At 50.9% G+C, this 19,194-nt stretch overlaps 1 protein-coding gene across 1 annotated transcript in view; it reads right to left on the bottom strand.

Annotated features, from left to right (window-relative positions):
* Positions 1-5,254: 5,254 nt before the first annotated feature.
* The window catches only part of CFAP65 (cilia and flagella associated protein 65), a 31,268-nt gene continuing 17,328 nt past the window's right edge, over positions 5,255-19,194 (bottom strand). The window contains exons 21-33 of the mRNA XM_010162793.1: positions 15,412-15,453; positions 15,174-15,284; positions 14,197-14,385; positions 13,308-13,451; positions 11,864-12,007; positions 11,314-11,430; positions 10,565-10,702; positions 10,013-10,078; positions 8,126-8,340; positions 7,612-7,761; positions 6,789-7,073; positions 5,983-6,120; positions 5,255-5,291 (exon numbers count right to left, since the gene is read on the bottom strand). Coding sequence (XP_010161095.1) covers positions 5,255-5,291; positions 5,983-6,120; positions 6,789-7,073; positions 7,612-7,761; positions 8,126-8,340; positions 10,013-10,078; positions 10,565-10,702; positions 11,314-11,430; positions 11,864-12,007; positions 13,308-13,451; positions 14,197-14,385; positions 15,174-15,284; positions 15,412-15,453 — 1,776 coding nt within the window. The remainder of the gene's footprint in view (positions 5,292-5,982; positions 6,121-6,788; positions 7,074-7,611; positions 7,762-8,125; positions 8,341-10,012; positions 10,079-10,564; positions 10,703-11,313; positions 11,431-11,863; positions 12,008-13,307; positions 13,452-14,196; positions 14,386-15,173; positions 15,285-15,411; positions 15,454-19,194) is intronic.

Genomic DNA, 19,194 nt, shown 5'->3' with positions numbered 1-19,194 from the left:
GGTGGGGGCTGCTTGCTTGCAACCTTTGGGCTGCTGAAAGGTGAGGGAGTGGTAAGGTCCCAGGTCTGGAAAGCCAAGCTACTGCCTGTCCTAATCCGCCTGACACTGAGTGCCGGTGATAGCTAGGACACCCTTGCCCCCACCCCAATCCCCCCACTCATACCGAAGGCACCTTGGGCACACAGGGGTGATACACAGTTCATTGACAGGCGCCCACAGACCTCTGAGCCACGCAGCAAAGCAGAGCTCCACAGAACCACCTCTGCTTGCCCTCTTTGGGAGCACTTCCAGCGCGACCACACGGGCCAGGAGCCAGCTCTCCAAGCGCAGCCACAAGAACAGGATGTGTTTCACTCCATGTCCACGTGCCTTCCCGTGGGGTCACTGCATCCCAGAGTCACACCACTCCCCTACATCCCAGTCACTACCCAGCAGGTTAACTGGTGCAGACACCCTCATGCTGGCTGTGGGGGCTGTGTGCAGAACCCATGGGGCCAAGAGAAATTTAGACACGCTCCTGTAGCACCCAGCCTGACAGTCCTCAGCTGATCTCAGCCAGAGCCGCAGGAGCTGGGCTATCTCTTTGGGTTACTCTGGCACCCGCAACTCCCTGGATAGCAGAGCATGAAGTGCAGGTGCCATGGCAGGAGAAGCTCCTTTGTGCAAGTGCACTGGTGTGTTTGTTTGTGTAGATGGGTGTGTTTGCTGGTGGGGAAAGGGGTAACGCTGCTATAACCCCCACGTCAGACACCTGCAGGTATCCTGGTCCTGGGTGTTCTTTAGAAACTGCCACCATTGTCCTTTCCAGAGCTGGAGTGTGCTTGCGGTGGGTTCCCAAATGTAAGTGGACAGTTAGAGATCCTTATTAGCCATTGCCACCTAACTTTTCTTCCTTGGAGACTTGTTCCTCTCAGAGTCAGTATTTTGAAAGGCAGTCTCCATCCCTCCTGCCTGCTGCTGTCTCTGGGGCTGGGGTCCTGCAGGCTCCCAGCCCAGCAGAGCCTGGCATGGGAATGCGCTGGAGTGATGTCAACCTGCTGGCCTTGGTCGCCCTGATCCTCTTTTCCAGTAGTTTTGCCAGCAAAGGAACCACTGCTGCCCTGGGTTGCAGTGCTAAGAGGAAATGTCTCCTTCCCCAGCATCGGAAATGTGCTGGGCAGGACTCCTGCCTCTCCCTGCTGGGCCACGCACCGGCAAAGCCGAGCAGCAGCTCCTGGCATAGGCTGCCTGGCTGCTCCCCCTTTCCAGAGAAGCCAGAAAACCCCCAAACATCACACTATTGCTGCTGTAGCTCCAGCAGACATCTCCAAGACAGTGGTCTGTGCTCTGCCAGAAATGCTTTCTCACCCCAACCTCTCTCCTGCAAGGGCAGGGCCTCACCGTGCACCAAATAACAGCAGAGACTGCCCTTGTGGGGCTGCCCTATGGAAAATGGGAGAAAAGCGGGTTCCTTGAGCTTGCAGAGTGCCCTGCAGTGGACAGCTATCCTGGGGAACATCTTCCACCTGCCCTGGCCCTGGCATCTCCAGGGCAGCATCCACCGGCGTGTGCTCTTCCCTGGCAAGCAGGCAGCAGTGGGACCAAACCCCTGCTTACGCACTAGGCAGGGCTTTTTTTCTCAGCCTCCTCTAGCAGCAGCCAAGGGCTTGAGCTGCCTCACTGTCCCATGAGGACTGACTAGCTCGTATCAGAGCACCTCTCATGTCCATCAGGAGCCACCACTGTGCCCTGGCATGACCTGAGCACAGACTAAAATGTCCCCATTTCCAAACACCAGCTGGGCCAGAAAAGCCCAGTGTCTCAGACATGGGAGGCCAGGGGCGGAGGCTCTCTGCCCAGCTCTGCCAAAGGTTTTTGGGAGGATCACTTCCACGTTTTTGCTCTCCAGACTTTGCCCTGCCTGTGCACACACTGCAGGCTAGTCTGGGCAGGACCTATCCAGGATTCTACCTAATACTCAGAACAGGGCTAGTAGAAGGGGCTGATTCCAACCAGGGGCTGTGCACACCTGCAGCAGGGTGGCCAGGGGACTGTCCCCTAGCACTGCCACCTTCTCCATATGGACACAGAGCCACACCAAGTGGGTCTTTGCAGAGGATTCAGGCTCCCCAGCTGCAATGGGACAGCGGAGCCTTGCAGACACTCTGGCAGGGCAGGGAGGACCAAGAGCAGCTTTGTTCCCTTCCCTTTATCTCACAGACAATGGCAGGATTCAGCAGGTGTTAAATGTTTTAATGGGATTCAGGATAGCTTCTGTTGCCCACCTGCCCCAAGGCCATTTCACCCCTCCCTAGGAGCCAGGACTAACAGCCAAGAAGAAAAGGCCTGTTGTGTGTTGCATTAACTGCCTGATGACTGAGCACTCCCGATAACCAGCACAAGGAGGAGGGGAACCCCTTTAGCTTGCCACGCTCACACTCATCCATCCTCAAGCTGGCCATGTACCTGCTGACAGCCTGTCCTGGCCGGCCTGGCCACCAGCCCCAGCCCCATGGGAACATCATCCCATTCACCACCTGAACACCAGTGGGAAGGAGCAGGACCCGTATCTACTGTATCTCCGTTAGAGAGATGTGCATTAGAAACGTGGGGCAGGAGACAAATACAGCCCTGGAAGCCAGTACAACAAGCTCAGACTTTCTCCTGCCCGAGACCCAAATTTGGTTAGCAGAGACAGGGCTTCTCCCCTCTTCTGGGAGCTGGGCTGTGGGTCTGACTGTCCCTACAGTTCATTGCCTTCACCCTTGGCAGTGGGTAGTAACAAAGCCTCTTGCTCAGGAACAAGTCCCCCCACCAGCGCTGCACATCTCTGCCCGCTCCTCACCTCACTGCTGTCCCCAGGGTCCCAGCGTGGGGAGGAGCAGCAGGGAAGCACTGAACCCCCCCGGTGAGTGTATTGCTCTATGTTCCCCACTCTGCAGAGCTTACCCGGAGCAGTGTCTGGGCTGCTGCTGCCTTCCACTCCCTTTGCCAAAGGGACAGTGGTGTGGCGCCGTCACAGGTGTGAGTGTCTTCTGAAACCAGGGCTAGAGTCTACTTCCCAGCTTGAGAAAAGGAAGTAGGAATTTTCCCAACCTGGGAAAGGGGTTGTCCTTGGTGTATTTTTAACTTAGGCTGAGGATAAAAGCAGAAAAGTGTATGACAACTGCTAATGCACACGGAGTGGTTCTGGTTGACAGGCACCAGAGATGACCTAGAACAGAGGTGACACACCACCACCTCACACCTCCTGCAAAGAGCAGAGGGAAGAAACACTTCTCCCTCAGGTGTGAAGGTAGTTCTCAAACCTCTTGTTCCCTGACTCACCCATTGCTGAAGACATTGTCTCAGGGCTCTCTCCTAGTAGGGAGACATTAATCAGAAAGTGAGTTTCCCTCTGATAGTGCTCCAACAGGCAAGTACAGCATGAGTTCCGTTTCCCCCAGGTCGAGGCTGTGTTCAGCAGAGGAGAGTGGGGAGGATAGGAGCTTTAATGACAAAAAAATACTTCCCTGCATGTGTCTGCACTCAGGCTCCATCCATTTGCTCTTGGGTGTTACACCAGGCTAACACACAGCATTTCCTATGTTGACTCAAGGCAGAGGAGAAAATGGTGATGCAGTCTAGAGAACATCAGATCACACAGCAGGTCTGAGGATGGACAAACGCACTGACCATGTCACTGCTGCTCCTTGGGCTCCTGGAGGCAGCTGGATTCAATCTGCTTTAGGACAATGGTGAGGCTCCTGCCCCTGCCTGTTCAGGAAGCCTGTCACAGGACTATGAAGCATTTGTAGTGAGCAAATCCTAGTGAGGAGCCTGGACCAGGCAGAGTTACCCCAAGTGGACTGAACAGCCAGGCCCTGCTGCTGCCCTGAGCTGGGGAGGAAGGAGGTGGTACCCCATCACCTGTTCAGCACCAGCTGAAGACCAGAGGAAGACAGAAAAGCTGCTGTGACATAGGAGACCTGGCACCAAGCGTGTTGGGGAGGGAGGAAAGGGTCTGCACTTCTCATGAGAAGGATCCAGGACCCACGTGAAGGCCCCAGGCGCCCAGGCTGAGCTCAGGAGCTGGCAGTGCCTTTGCTGTATTTCTGACAACAGGAACAGCTTGGCCCTGGGGCTTAGAAATCATTACGCACGCAGGGCTCCTGCACAGAGCGGAGCGCTGGGGTGCTGCTGGGTGAGCTGCAGCACCCCTGGGCACAGCAGGCATCTGCCGTCTGTGGAGCAGGGCAAAAGCCCTCTGCAGCTCCTCGGTGTGGTCTTCTCTGGGGCTGCAAGGGGAGAAGGTGCAGCTTTGGTCTGGTATGGGTGCTGGCACTGGGAACACAGGGCAGGAGGGTTTGGAGGGGGACACTAGCTGCATCCCCACCAGAGCAGGGTGGCTGGGTGAGCCCTGCATAGCAGAGCCCGTAGCAGGGCTGCAGGAGAGAGGAGATGCTGCAAACCCAGCCCCGCTGCCTGGCCCGAGCGACCCGCAGCCTCTGCCAGGAGCAGGCGGCTGATGCCAGCACCAGCCCGGCTCCGTGCTGGCACCCGGGGCTCCTCACAACTAACAGTGCCACCTCCCGGCTGTGACAAACCCCGCTCCGCAGGGACACCCTCCGGCAGTCTGACAGACCACAGTGCCAGGCCAAGGCTCAAAGTATCCCCTTCCCCAGGTGACAGCCTTGCAGTTGGAGAAAGGGAGAGCTTGTCCAGGGTGTTCCCAAACCCTGATGCATGGATTACATACGTTACACACCCGTGTCTGTCAATCCAGAGGCCAAGCTCCCTTTATTAGGCTGCCGAGTGTGCTAGACTGTGCTGCAGCTGCTCTCTCACGCTGGGTTGCTAGCAAGGAGGGGAGGAAGATTCAGTACCTGTGTCCTGCTCATGTCGACAGGGGCTTGGTACCTCAATGCCCAGCTATCAGTCCTTCCTCAGCTACATTCCCAAGCAGATTCCACTCCTCTCCCAGCTGGTAGAGACTGGGGGCAGTGGGAACAGTCACAGAGGTTGTCCATGTGCTCCCTGTAGCGCAGGGAGGTTCTTCTCCGGTGATGTGGCCAACCACAGAGAGGAAAGATCTCATGAACTCTGCTGTGAAGTTGCCAGAGGATTCAAATTAGAGCTGAGGACACAGGGCATACCTACTCAGAGGCAGCCAGCACGCTGAGCTTGGGTCATGGTGTGGGAGGATCAAAGTTGCTCTGGATATCAGAGGGATGGGATGAAGAGTGGAGACAGTCAGTGTGCTTGAAGAGCTCAAGAGCAGCACAGTGCCCAGCAGCTATGCTCTTGAGGGTGGGTGTGCTGGATTGGTGATTCTGAAGAAGAAGAAATTACTTCTGGGGTGGGGAGAGTACAGCCTTCTGCTGTCCCCTCCCCAGGCAACCATCCCTCCCTGAGGGATCACAGGGATCACCCATCCTCTATCTAGACAAGACTCCTGCAGATCTGGAGATATGTCATCTTCCATCCAATAACCCTCTCCCAACCTCCCTCAATCCCATCTCCATGCACTTCTCCCCAAGCTGGGGCAAATCCTCACGCTTTGCCCTCAGCCCCAAATCTGCCTCCTCGCTGGTGGCCATTCCCTCAACCTAACTAGCTCTCACACCATCCTGAATTACAAAAGCTTTGCCTCTCTGCTGTCAGAGGCTACACTGCCTGCTCATTGACCCCCTTTCCCCAAAAGAGGCTCCTTCTGGTGGGCTCTCCAGCACCTCAGGCCAGCCCCTTCTGCCAGTTGTTCACTCACAGGGCCCTGCCCCAGAGCTGCATGGTGGTCTCATGCCCACAGAAAGGCTGTAGCATTAACACATCTGCTCCACGGCTCAGGACAAGCCAAGAAGGGGCAGAGGCTTTGGGAATGGATTCCCCCTTTTGCACAGGCAGCCTTGGCATTGATAAGCATGATCCAGCTAATCCACGTGGTCTAGGAAATGGGCTGTGCTTCAGCCTGACACATTAAGGACAGGTCCTGTCCCCTGCCACAGCACAGACAGACTCTGTTACCTTCGGGGAGGGCTCCGGGGTAGGGCAATGACCCTGGGCTGGGCTGTCAGCACCACCTCCCCACGGCTGGCTTCAATCAGGATATTCTGCAGCATGTTTTCCAGCACCAGCTCCATCAGGTTCCCAAAGGCTGGCTGCCTGGAGGGGCAAAAGTACAGGCAGAGGACAGCTATCAGAAAGCAGATAAGGCAGGCAGCTTGCTGTGACTCTCCCAGGACACACCAGGCACGGCAGTGGAGCACACACTGTTTCATACACACTGAGGCCAATGAACCAAAGACTTGAGCAATGGGGTGCTGACCCTTCTCCCAGAACTGCCACCAGCTGGCATCAGGCCCTGACCTCAGACAGAAGTGGGTGACTGTGGGTTTCCTGGTTTCTCCTTCCAAGCTATGCTGCAGTCAGTATTTGTGCATATGCTTGTGGCCTGGAGCAGCACACAAAGGAATAGCTACAGCAAGTGCAAAGTGATAAAATACAGCAGTGAAAATGAAAGGTAAGGTAAGCACACACTGCACACTGATATCTAGTATGGCCAGGAGTGCCGGAGCATAAAGCAGACTGCACTCACTGCCAGCATCCTGGCACTGCCCACAACTCAACCCCAACACACAGCAAACCTGCACCCTTCACACACCACACCTGCCAGAGGGCCAGGTGAGCTGGCATTGATCCCACTCAGATCACACAGAATACCCCAGCAGAAATGCCACAGGGCTGAAGGAGAAATGGGTTTCTGGCCAGTGTGCTGCTATGGCTCTCCTGCCTGTGCAGCTCTTGCCTTTTATGTGTGAACTCTTCCTCACCTCCTCATCATCTCCTTCTGCTCCCTCAGCTGCTCGTGGTGAAAAATCTCCCAAGACTCCATCAAATCATTGTTGGGAGAGGTTTCCTGCCTCATTTCTTTCCTCTCTCCATCCTTCTCAGGATAAAGATCTGGCAAAGCAGAGACCCTGGAGGGGACTGTGGAGCACTGTCTCCTGTCCTGGAGCTCTGCTGATTCTGCACAACGGAACTGGGAGAAATATGGAATGGGCTCATCCAGGCATCTTCTCACTGCGTCATGGAACTCGGTGTTCTCCAAGAGGCCTCTGGAGGAGAAAAATAAGGAATGAGTCCCAGCAAATTAGATATCTGTATGACCCCAGAGGATCATTACAAGACAGCACAAACCAGAGGAAAACCCTGACTGATGTCAATGTTTAGTTTGACCCTTCTTGCTTTCTGGGCCTAAAGGAGGCAGCAAGATTGCTTGAGCCAAAGCTACCTTTGCCTCCCCAGCACTGGTTCTTCACTTTTCTGCAGCTGACAGACAAAACAGGTGAATCCCAAAGTAGCCTGTTCCCAAGATCATGGCAGACAGAGTGCTCTGGTTCCTGGGCAGTGACACCATTCACTATGCAGAGATGGGCCCAGCCCCTAACTGGGGAGGAAGACCCTGCCTCTGGCTGTCACACCAGGACTCCTGAGCTTGTAGTCCCCAGGGCAGCCTTTGGCAGGCTGGATCCCCTGTTCTGGTGCAGCAGGAGTGCACAGACTCCTCTGTGATTTTCAGAGGGCTGGCCATGCTGCACACAGTCCCCTGAAGGACAGGGGCTTCAAACCAGGTGAGGGTGAAGCAACACGCACCTGATGAGCCCTGTGAGTAAGTCATTCACTATCTTCAACTCCTGTTTGGAAGCAGCAGCCAGGGACAGCCATTTGGGGTCCATGTCCCTCCTGTCTTTGTCCCTACTCCCATCCACAAACTTGGTCTCCAAGGGCCAGTCGCTGAAGGGGCTGGGAAAGAAGTTGTTCCATCAGTGGCAGCACTACTGAACTAAACTACCAGGGACCTGCATCCCCCTGGCTGAGCAGCAGCACTGCAGGCAAGTGAGGAGCGGTGCAGGGAACCAGGAAAGGAGTGGGAGCTGCTGCATTTGTGACAGCAGCAGAGACACTGTCGTAAGAGAGGAGCACTGAGCTCTGACAGTATCTCCCTTTTGAGGGAGGGAGAGAAGCAGGTCATGTCAGCTAATACTGGGTAAAACAAGGCACCTCTTGCCCAATACTGAGGCACTGAAGAGCAGAGTTCAGAGCATATCACAGCATGGGCAGCCCTGGCTCTGATCAACATGACAATCCAGAAAGCTGGATTTCTTACCAGGACAAGAAGTATTTGGGGAACTCCGAGGTGAAGTTGCTGAAGAAGTCCTCAATAGAGTAGGACCTGGCTGTCACACCAAGGTGTAAGAGGATGGGTTTGGGAGGCTCTGGTTTGACCCACACTGGGCTGACTTCTTTGTCCAACAGCAGCCTCCTCTGAAAGTGTCCAGCCGGCAGATTGGGCATAGGGTGGTTTATAACAGGGGGTAATGTCTGTTGGAGAGAAAGAAATGGCAGGTATTTAGTTTCTCCTTTGGCCACAGGTAGGCTGGTGTAGGTGTGAGCACAGGCATGAGAACTAGAAAGCCAAGCAGCCAGAACCATCAGATCCTGGACAGGAGACAGTGTCAAAATGATCTGCAGTGCTGCTATCAAGCATGAGCAGCCATGCTGGAAATCAGGTTCGCTCTCTCCTCATTGCCTAGTGTGCCAGCCCCAAGTGTCAGCAGGGCTTCAGGGTCTCCCCAGGGCACTTGGGGTGTTGTACTCTGATCCATCCCTGTAGAACTCTGGGATATCATCTCTGCTCTTCTGAGCAAATCAGGAGTGCCATGGGAGAAGGGATGTGCAGGAATACATGCAGAAATTATCCCCTGAGCCTGGAAGGAAACCAGGAACTGACACCAACAACACTACATGGGCCAGTTTGGGGTTGCGTTACCAGCAGTCAGTTTGGGGGAAGTTTCTTAAAGCAGGAGTAGTCCAGAAGGATGGGATAGAAAGATATCACCCCACTCTGGAAAAGCCCTCAGGCATCATAGGACTTCAATGACCTTTGAGACATAGCTGTCCAACCTCTGAGAATGAGGCCAGAGGCCTTCACCGCTCCTGACACAGACATAACAGGTGACTGCAGGCTCCAAATTGTCATTAGGAGATAAAACCCTAGAGGACTAAATGAAAATTTTTACTTTTCCCCAATCATCCTTGTGTTCATCCCAGTGAATGCTTCGATGTGCATCAGTGATCACACCTAACAGCACAGGGCAGACAGTCCAAGCTACAGCTGCCCCATGCTGATACCTTCACACAGGACAGTGCAGAGGCAGTCAGCAGGGTCCCAGGAGCATTGCTACAGCCTTACTGTGGTGGCAGTCTTGAGATAACAAGCTGTGTCTCCTCACTGAGTTGATCTGCTCAGGCCTAGCCTCAAGTAAGCTCCCCTTAACCCTTCCACACCTTGGGTTAGCTGGTTCTCCACAAGCCCTGTCATTCCCACAGCATGTCCTGCTGATGGCTGTGGACACAGCGTGGCTCTGCCTTTGGTCCCAGGCAGCTCTGCAGAGCATTCACTGGGACCTTGTCTCACACTTGCCACCACTGCTGGCAAAGCTGTCATTTCCAGCAGCGCACGCAGTTGTACAAATTTGAGGGGAAACAGATGAACCAGGCAAATTGAGTTTTAAAGCTTTCCTTGCACTGAAATGGAGGCAGTTCCTGCCTGCAGCTTCTACCGAGGCACAGAGCACGGCTCTTTTAGTGCTGAGGACAAAGTCTGCACCACATCACGCCAGGGTCCTGCCACTTTCTATCATGGCACATGTTCCATTGTGGCCCCAGCGTGAAATCAGTCCAAGTACTGACTGCCCTGCCTGTGTGCATCTTTTCTGCTTACTCAAAACCTTTCCCCCTTTCTCCAGTCATGGGTGCACATTTGGTTCCAATTTCACTTCCCTTTCACCTCAGATGGAAAGTTACTGCCCACAGGACACAGCCAGACAGTCTGATTCTTCTGGCTCCTCCAAACAATCTGTCTCCCAAAGCCTTGAAGCTACAAATCCTGCTGTGCCCTCTGTCCAGGCTCCCACGCTGTGATATTCAGCATCTGCCTCTTTTCTAAAGCAGTCAGTTTGATTCTACTATGGGTGAGACACGCCTGACTCACCTTGTATTTCCTGATCACAGCTGAGGATTCAGGAAGATTTTCTGTCTTAGCAGAATTTGATAACCTCTGAAAAGAAGAAAAAGAAAAAAAAAAGAGGAAGAGAAATTGCCATGTAGGAAAGGTGTGGAGCTGAACAAGACACCAGGATTTTCTCTTACTTTGTCCCAACTGAGAGTCAATTATCTCATCCTCCCATTCTTCACTCAGGCCATATTCTTACTAGTAGTTGTACATTTCTTTCCAGTGTTTATTCATAGTAAAAAATCCAATCATCAGATTCCGGAGCCACTGGCTTTGTTTTTCCTAGGGCTTTTCATGCACTTCCAAATTTCTGATGATCATTAGCAATTTCAGAGTTTGTAAGGTGATTCTTGGCTAGAAACCAAGCTCTCATTTTCCACTATCCACAGACCTGCTATGAGATCTCGAGTGGATCAAAGCCTCATGTCCTCTTATCAACTTGCCTAGATTTTCTTAAAGAAGGTTTCTTGTTGATAGTGGCTGTTGTTTTTGAACTGAGCTAAGCTGGTGTAAAGTTCTGGCAGGACTTACCCCTGCAGGTGACTTTGGCTTCTTCTTGGTCCCAAGGTCCTCCTCTGTGATGGTGAATTCCACAGCCTGCCGTTCCTTCTCCTTTTCCCACTCCTGGAGGTCCCTTTCATACTGAACCAGGGACTCCTGGATGTATACCTATGAAGCAAACCATGACTGGAGGAAGCAGAGCTAGAAAAGAGCTGCAAGTAACAGTCTCTGGCTCAAGTCCATGCCTGTCACCAATTCTTTCCTTCCAGGAGATCCTAGCTAGAAGCCCACTCCCTTTCCATGTCTTCCACTGGAAGGAATGGAAAAGAACAGTGCCATTCTAAAACTTATACAGAGGAGACACAATCTCTTGCTAAAGGACACCCAGAAAGTGTGCATAGGGACACTACTGCAAGTCTGTGCCCTCAGTAATATTAAAGAAGCAAGACTTGCTTTTTACAGATATTTAAGTATCTGACATCCACTGAAAGCCACTTGCATTCAAACAGTGACTTCTAGTAGCTGGGTTCAACTCACAAAGCCACATGTTGCACGATTACATCTCACCTAGTGAGCTACACAGACAGAGAGATGCTTAAAGCATCAGGAGAGAGGAAGCTCAGTATCTTCAGGAATGAGAAGTGCTGGGCAGCATGATGGAGCAAAGAAGGATTCCTTCAGCTGGAAGCAGCAGGCAGCTGACTGCTGGGACCAGCCACTTGAAAACTGCAGTGACATGCCCAGGTGATGGTAATGCACAGGTACCTCTTGGGTCTCACCTCACACACCAGATCGATGCTGCAGAAGGATGCATTCCCTAAATGTTGCAGTGTGATGAAGCAGGGGATGCTCTCTCCAGGCTCCACAACTCCTGACTCTGGGGCAATCTGCAACACCTGGGAAAAAAAACAACAAACATAAGCCACAGAGGAGCTGTTTCACTGTCCTGGGACTTTCCTATGTGCCTTCTCTTTGCAGGAAACACAGGATTGTGGGAATTCTCTCCCCTCCCCTTTTCAGAGGTAGGTGACATGAGAGAGATGCAGAACGACCATGGACTTTGCTGGTAGAGAGGGTGCTGAGGTTCATTACCTGTAGTTCCAGGTTCACATATCCTCACTGAAGGAATCTGATTCCCCTTCTGAATTCCATTTTTTGCCCCTCTATGCTAACCTTTGCTTTCACTTTTCTCTGCTCTTTCATCAACTAGTACAAAAGCCAGTTCCCTATGATCACTTATGAGTATCTGGTTGAAAATGGAGTTGGAAGATCCTTTCATGACACAACAGAGGTGGGCAAGAAGGCTGTGGAGGAAAGAGGAGGACTCACCCTCTTGTCTTTACAGATGTCTGTCTGCCAGACAAACACAACAGCCTTGCTCTCCGAGATATTGTTGAGAAAGACAAGTCGACTGACTTTGGTGCAGTCTGGGATATTTCCAAGGCAAATCCTGTTGTGTGACAAGGTGGCTGCCTGCAGGAAGCAAGGTGAAACCAGGAGGAACAGCAGGGAAGGAAGATGGGATGTGACCACTGGGGAAGGGTAGTCACACCATAATATATAAGTTGTCCAGCAATTCCAGTTATCTTTACCATAACAGCCTGAGGAAGTGTTATATTTCGCTCATTTTTGCTCTGGTTACAATGTCTCTTTACAGCTCTGTTGCAGTGGGACTGAGTGAGCAATAAATAAAACATAATGCTGCTGCTGGGGCAGGAGAAGATCTCGGGAGCACAGACGACCAGGAACACCCAGATTCTCTCTGTAACACTTGCAGTCCAGGCCTTTTCCTACTTCAGCTGGCAAACACATGAGGTGTGTGCATAATCCTCATCAACCTGAATGCAAGTTTTGGGAAACTGCTCCCTACTGCACCTTGCTACTAATATGCTACTAGTCTGTCCCATTCTCCAGGCACAGTACAAACTCTAATTAATTACACTGATCATTAGAGAAGCTAATGACTTTTGGTTAGAGACAACAGAGCCTTGTGGAATGGCATCTTCATTGGCAGCCTGAGACAGGTTTTTAATCTTCTCATGCTGTACCCAGGAATGGAATCACCCTGCTGGAAGCTAAAGAGCATATGTAGCTGTGGCTGGGCTCCAGGGTAGGCATGCTAATGTCACACAGGATGAGTCCTTTACCTGTCTGGAGAATCCCTGTGTTCCTTAGTGCTGATTCATTATGCTGGGGTCTGTGGCTGAGTCTAACAACAGATTGTCCAGGCTGGCAGGCCAGCTCTAACCAGGCCAGACAAACTCCTGCTGAGCCAGCAACAGGTCAAATAAGTGCATTACTTGGGATGTGCCTGAACCAGTGACCATCCTGCAGTCTGCATTCAGGGTATGAGTCACCCAAGTGTGGCTGTGAAATGGTGGCAGCCGAGCCCTGACAGGGTACATCAGGAGTACAGTGCTCTTTTTGTGAATGAATTGCCAAAGAAAAAGTTGTTGTAGCTGCAAACAAGAAAGGTAGCTGTGCTGGGGGGTAACTTTAAATAGAAAATTTAGAACACTAACAAACCCTAAAGTCTTTTTGGTTCTAATGGCAGTGAAAGCAGCAAGCTGCAAGGCAGGCATCTTTCAGAACAACTACTTTTATGAGTTAGGCTCTAGATGACCTGCTGGAAGGGAAATATCTAGCTCTATCTCATGGCAAAGGAACTTTCCTGCAACACTTTCCTAGCTAGATGGGGTCACTTACATGTTTCAATCTCTCTCACACATTTCTGAACTGATCTTATTGCTCCTATCAGTATACCTGGACTTACCTGCCCAGGCACAGTTAGCTTGGTAGAACCTGGAAAAACTTTGCTGGTTGTGGCAGTCTCTCCTATGGTATTGGGATCGTAGCCTACTCCCTGGAAGGTGATCAGAGCTGATTCACCCCCCAGGATGTGGATGGGAACATCAACCTGCCTTGGACAAGAGAAGAGTTTTAAGTCTAGAGTCATATTTGGGAGAGATGTGCAATAAACTAGTATAATTGCTAACAGACTGGTCTAAATACACCACATGGACGGATGAAGGGAAATCCATTCTCTTTTGCTCTTTCAGACCTTGACTTTCCCTGCTAACCCAGGAAAGTTGGTTAAGTAGTCAATTAGCCAGTTGCTGTATGAGATGGGCAGGGACTACCTCTTGGGGCGAAAGCTGGAGTTTTAAAATGAAATTTATTTGTTTTTCCATGCATCCACCACTGAGTGGGGCAATAAGTAGTGCTCCAGCTCTGGCCCTGCCTGCCTGCCTGCTGCAGCCTAGGATGGAGGTCTTTGGGAGGGCTGTTTCCACAGGGCTGCAGCAGTGTACAAGGTAACAATAAAAGACCCTGACTTCAGTCTCTTTAGTGGCAGTTATTGGAGGCCAATGACACAGATCTGACCAGGTACTGTTTATATCCCCAGTAACTGTTTAAATATATACTGGGATGACACTGGTTGTGGAAGAAATCTGTTCTTTGGGAAGAAGGAACTTATGAGATACTGATTTATCTGCTCCATTTCCTGAGCAGATCAGCCACTCATTTGCTCTGAAGACTCTTTGCTTCTTGGAGGAATGGGCCTCAGTTCAGCTGTATCATGACACAGACCAACCATCTAAAGAATTTTAGGCACATAACAACAGAAAGAAACTTTCTGGCAGTCATGAGGAGGATCTTACCAAATACATTCTAGCTTCCAGTGGTGAGAAGATCCACCCAATGTGGCCCGTTGTGCCAGGGGGGATTTCTCCTCTAGGACTTAGGCACACAAACACAGGATGCTGAAAATTCTCCTGGACCTTCACAATGTTGTCCAGCTGAACCTCAAACATCACAGGCATGGAGCCACCATTGTAGAGTTCATAAATCTGAAGTGAGTCAGAGAGAGCAGTGCTTATTACACCATGCACAAGTCACACTAGTTAACACTTCCCCAGAGGACTCTGATAAGCATTAATAATTAATTAGTCAGCTTGTCTACTAAGCATGAGGAGACCTCATAGTGTCAGGATTTATCACTGAGGCTCTGATAGGAGACTGAGCTGAAGGTCTATCACCAAACATATACATTGATAACTACAGTGCCTCTCCAAGTGGTGCCCTGCAAATTCAGTCTAGGAGAAAATTAATATAAATTAGCTAAAGGGATCACTGTAAAGCAGATTACTTGAAATGCAAAACCACTCAAATTAAAGTGATCTTAATTCAATTCAGACTTGTTCATTTCCCCAGTAAATTAGGCAGAACAGAATCAAAACTGCCTTTTTGCTGAATAAGTGTTTAAGGACTTTTAATTAATTTACTAAGAAACTACTTAGGATTTATTTCCCAAGTGCCTGGAGCAGCTAGACAAGTTTTCACTCAGATCCAAGGCAAGAGAATAAGGGAACAGCCCAACACACCTCATAAGCATTCTGGCTAGACTGGAAGCCAAATCTTGTTGAACTGGAGATGGTGAGAGGTACCTTTCCTGCCACCATCCCAGTAGCCATTTCCAGGCTCTGCCTAATACTAGTCTCAAAGTTCTGCTGTGATGCTCTCTGGTGGAGACCATTCTGCTTCCTGGGAAATGCCTCAGATGCTGCCTGTCCTTGGGACACACTAACACTAGTGCCCTCCCTCCACTTGCTGCTGGGTTTGGCCCCAGGATGCTCACCTGTATGGGGGGTTGGGAAGTCCCAATGGCAACGGGTGTGAAGAGGTGCTTAGTGGATGCAAAATGAATGTACGGCTGGTCCTGTTCCACCGTCACGCCGATGAAGTTCAGCTACAGGGGAAAGAAACACAGTCACTTACACACAGGGCCTTGGCCCCATCACTAACAGCTACACAAGGACTCTGAAGCACTTGGCAAGCTGAGGACAACACAGTTAAGAGATTTAAGTTGGTAATACCAGGACAGTGTGTCCTAAGAAAAAAGCAAGGAGATGGAGAGCCTATTCAACTGTTGGCTCTTCTCTGAAAGGTTTGCCTCTTGTTTCAGAGAGAAGGTACTTTTCTCCCTGCTGTGTTGGGCACCAGCCTCAGTGCTTCTCTTTGCAATTACATGGTAGAAATTCTCTGTGAAGGAACGTGTCTGGACTGTACATAGGACAGTGTGCAGCTGTGACAGCCTGATCCTTTGGAAAGACTGGATTTTAGGTAAGTAATGGCCCCCTCTTGAAAAGGACCATCTGGATGTCCTCACTCTGCAGGATGTCCTGCTCCAAAAATACGTCTAACTGTCCGAAAGCTGCAAGAAGATCCCAGCTGAATTTTAAGTGATTAAGTAATGATCAGCGATATCCTGTTAGCAAAGCAGCCGCCAGGCACTTCAAGCAAAGCAGAGAGATTTATAGAGTTATTTCATGGAGAGGAAGAGACACAGGATTCTGCATTTTGAGAAAACTGCAATTAGACTGGAGATAAGTCACGAGGTACGATTTTCTGCAGGATCACCCCAAAGCACCCCTGAGCTCTCTACCTAGAGGTAGAGGCTGCAAAGAAGTCACAGAGCTAGTAAGGTCTCTGCAAGGGCTGAAGGGAGCTAAGTTGCTGCAATTCACAATTAGCTAAGCCTCAAGCATGGCTATTTTTCAAGTGCATAGGCAGAACATGGGGAGAATGTTTGTGATGGCACCTGGATGCCTTGGACAGACACCTGCAGGAGATACTGTATCAGCTGCTTAAAAAAAGAGCAGAGAATGCTGATTCCTCCAAAACAACCTGTTCCTGTTCAGCTCCATAAGCAAAGTGAGGAGGGAGAGAAGACCAGAAATACAATGCTAACGAAGTCCCACGTGAGATTTTTTCAAAGCACTACAAGAGCGTTCAGCCTCCTGAGGGCCTCAGCAAGCCAGATGAAGTGCAAATAGGAGGAGGACAAAAGCTGACGCTTTCAAACTGCAAGGGAAAAAGGGACGGGAACCTTCCTGAGCCTTAGGAGTGAAACACCCATTGAAATTACTTGAGTCAAAGGACAACTTGGATTCTGCCAGACCACAACTGCTGAGGAAAAACTGTCACGAGTTTCCACAGACAGAGGATGTAACAATTAGAGGACTATCAGTTAAAGGGAGACAAATGGAGAAAAGGGAAGACCTGCTGCAATTTCTTTTCCTTCCAGAGTGCACAGACTTTGTCCCACAGTGATGACTTAGAGCATGAGAGGACAGAGATGCCTGATTCCTCAGGGAGGAGTGCTGCCCGGAGAACATGGGCTGCAGGTGACAACATCTCACAATACCTGATTAGCAGCTATGAAGTGAAGTGCAAACACTTCCAGTTTATGGATCCTGTGTGCTCAGGGATTCTTCCTGGGATCCAGCCCTTCTCTCCTGTGAGTTCTGGGAACTAGCCTGCCTCATCCTGCAACACCTGCAGCCATCTGTGTTTTTCCTCATAAAACTGCTGAGGGCTGCAGATTCTGCCTGGCCAAACTATCCTGGAGCTCTGAGAACAAGGCCACAGCTGCACTCTTACAGGCAGTCTATGGCGATGAGGAAAAGGACAACCTGTGAGAGCATGAGGCAGTGGGAGGCTGTTTCCCTCCTGCACAAGGACGCAGGTAATGCACAAGTCCCACAGAAGTTTAATCCTGCAGACAGAAGACATTGCCAAAGGGAAATCAGTTTAGGTCCTTCAGAGCACCTATAAATCCAGTCGTCTCAGGACTGCAAGTTGGTGACAAAGTGGGGAAGGAGTAATGGAGAGGGAGCTCCTCCTGAAGATGAAGCAAGCATACTCTAGGGAAGCAGAGGAGTGGGAGGTCAAAATCTGTCCACATGGGTAGAGCCACCACAGAGATGAGTTTGGACCTCCCAAGAAATCATGCATTGGCTTGTAGCTGGCTAACATCACCACTCCAAAGCCAAGCAATTTGGAATTTGACAGAATTACCAAGCAATACCCCAGCCTGATGGTCTCCACCTCTGATCATTGTTGCTTTCTCAAATTCCCAAAGCCTAACTTTTGGGGTTACATTACAGTATTTGCTTCCCTTAAGGTTAGCATATATTCTGCACGTTCCACCAGATTCTCAGGGGAGGATCTGTTCAACCCTGGCATGTGAGCATGCCCAGGGCAGTGTCTGCCACGGGGGCTGGCAGCTCTGGGCTCTTCGGAACGTGACTGAAAGGAAAGAAGGCACACTGTGCTCAGCCCCTCGATTGTCCTCTCTGCAGAAGGAGGAGTCTCTTCCACTCCTACTTTCTGACACTAGCAGTTCAGTGCTGGCACTGTGGATCCCTGCAGGCTGTGACCACCTGCACTGCTCCAGGTCTCTGGATTGGCTTCTGCAGCTCCTCCTGACCGAGCTCCAATGCACCCTGTGATCTTTTATCATCCCCAGGGCCTCCCATGCTTTTTCAGCCCCTTCTGCAGTGACAGCATGAGGTAGGGTGGTGGCCTATGGTAGCTACCAAAGCCACTGGCTATGTGGCAAGAGAGGATGTGTGCCCTACAGGCTTCTGGTGCTCCAAAGCCTATTCTCTCACTGGCCAGCTGGTGAAATGCTCACATCCACTCTCAGGATTGTGCCAGGCAGGCAGAGCACAGGGAGCCTGTCCAAGGGCTTTGAGGGAAGGCACAGTTAAGCCACTGTTTGAACAGCTTGGTCAAAGGGTTGGATTTTCAGCTGACAACAGTCCTGAAAGAAAAGAAAAATAAAAGAGATGTGTGAACACAATGGTCTCATAGGAAACTTCAGAGACAGACAGGAAGGCTCAGCCGGGCATGAGCTGTGCCTGGCAGAGCACAAGGTGACTTTGACTCTAACTGACAGTTTGGGAGAGGGGGAGAGAGAGAAATTAGTTCCAAGCCTAAGGAAATGATCAGGGAAAACACACCACTGATCAGCTTTGGGATGCTTTAGCAAGCAGCGAAGCCGGAACAATGAGTAGGAAGCTCTTCCACCATTGGCAAGGAGAAGTAAGTGGGTGGACAAAGGCACCAAGGCTTCAGTGGGAAGAGCCAACCAGGAATGCAGGGAGTACCTGCTGGGCCTGGGGAAGCAGCTGCCTCCATACCTCCAGAGCCGGAGGATGCTCTGCCAACCCTTTGCCAGCATGAGTCCCCCAAAACTGCAGCCAGTGCAGGTGGTACTTTCGGAGAAAAGTGTGTTCCAGTGGGTTTTGAAGAGCACAGAGAGCTGATGAGATTGAGAGATTCAGGAAAGATGCATATGAGAAAAGTCACATGGGCTGCAGAGCTGAACTCCAGGATTCTTGTATGGAAGAACTCACAGTGATGTAGATGAAATGCAGGCAAGCAAGAACAGAAATCCTGTCCATGAGATGTACTTGGTGTGGAAAGCATGCAGGGACTGTAAACTCCATGAGGGACACTTTGGTCTTGGAGTTGGCTTGGAGGAGGATGCAATTCTGCAATAACACCGCCAATAAAATAAAAAATGTTAATCATAACAATTTAAAAATTCCCTTGCTGGGGAAACCAGCAGATGCTACATCCAAGGGCCATTTAGCCAGTGCACTGTCACATCACACTGTGCTGGAACCACAAGTTTGTCAGCATGTTGGGTTTACGTCTCTGCTTGGCCCTGTGTTACTGCCTGGCCAGTGCAGATCTTGGGGGAAGGCCACAGCCCCCTGCATGCCATGCAGTTTCTGGGGAAAACACATTGCAATTTAGTTCCTACCTGCTGCTGTTCTGCAAACAGAAGCAAGAGATACCTGCTACCT

Source organism: Antrostomus carolinensis, unplaced genomic scaffold (assembly GCF_000700745.2).
Source record: "Antrostomus carolinensis isolate BGI_N321 unplaced genomic scaffold, ASM70074v2 scaffold30022, whole genome shotgun sequence".
Lineage (NCBI taxonomy): Eukaryota > Metazoa > Chordata > Aves > Caprimulgiformes > Caprimulgidae > Antrostomus > Antrostomus carolinensis.
Note: the sequence above shows the minus strand (reverse complement) of the source record. Positions and strands in the feature narration are given on the sequence as shown.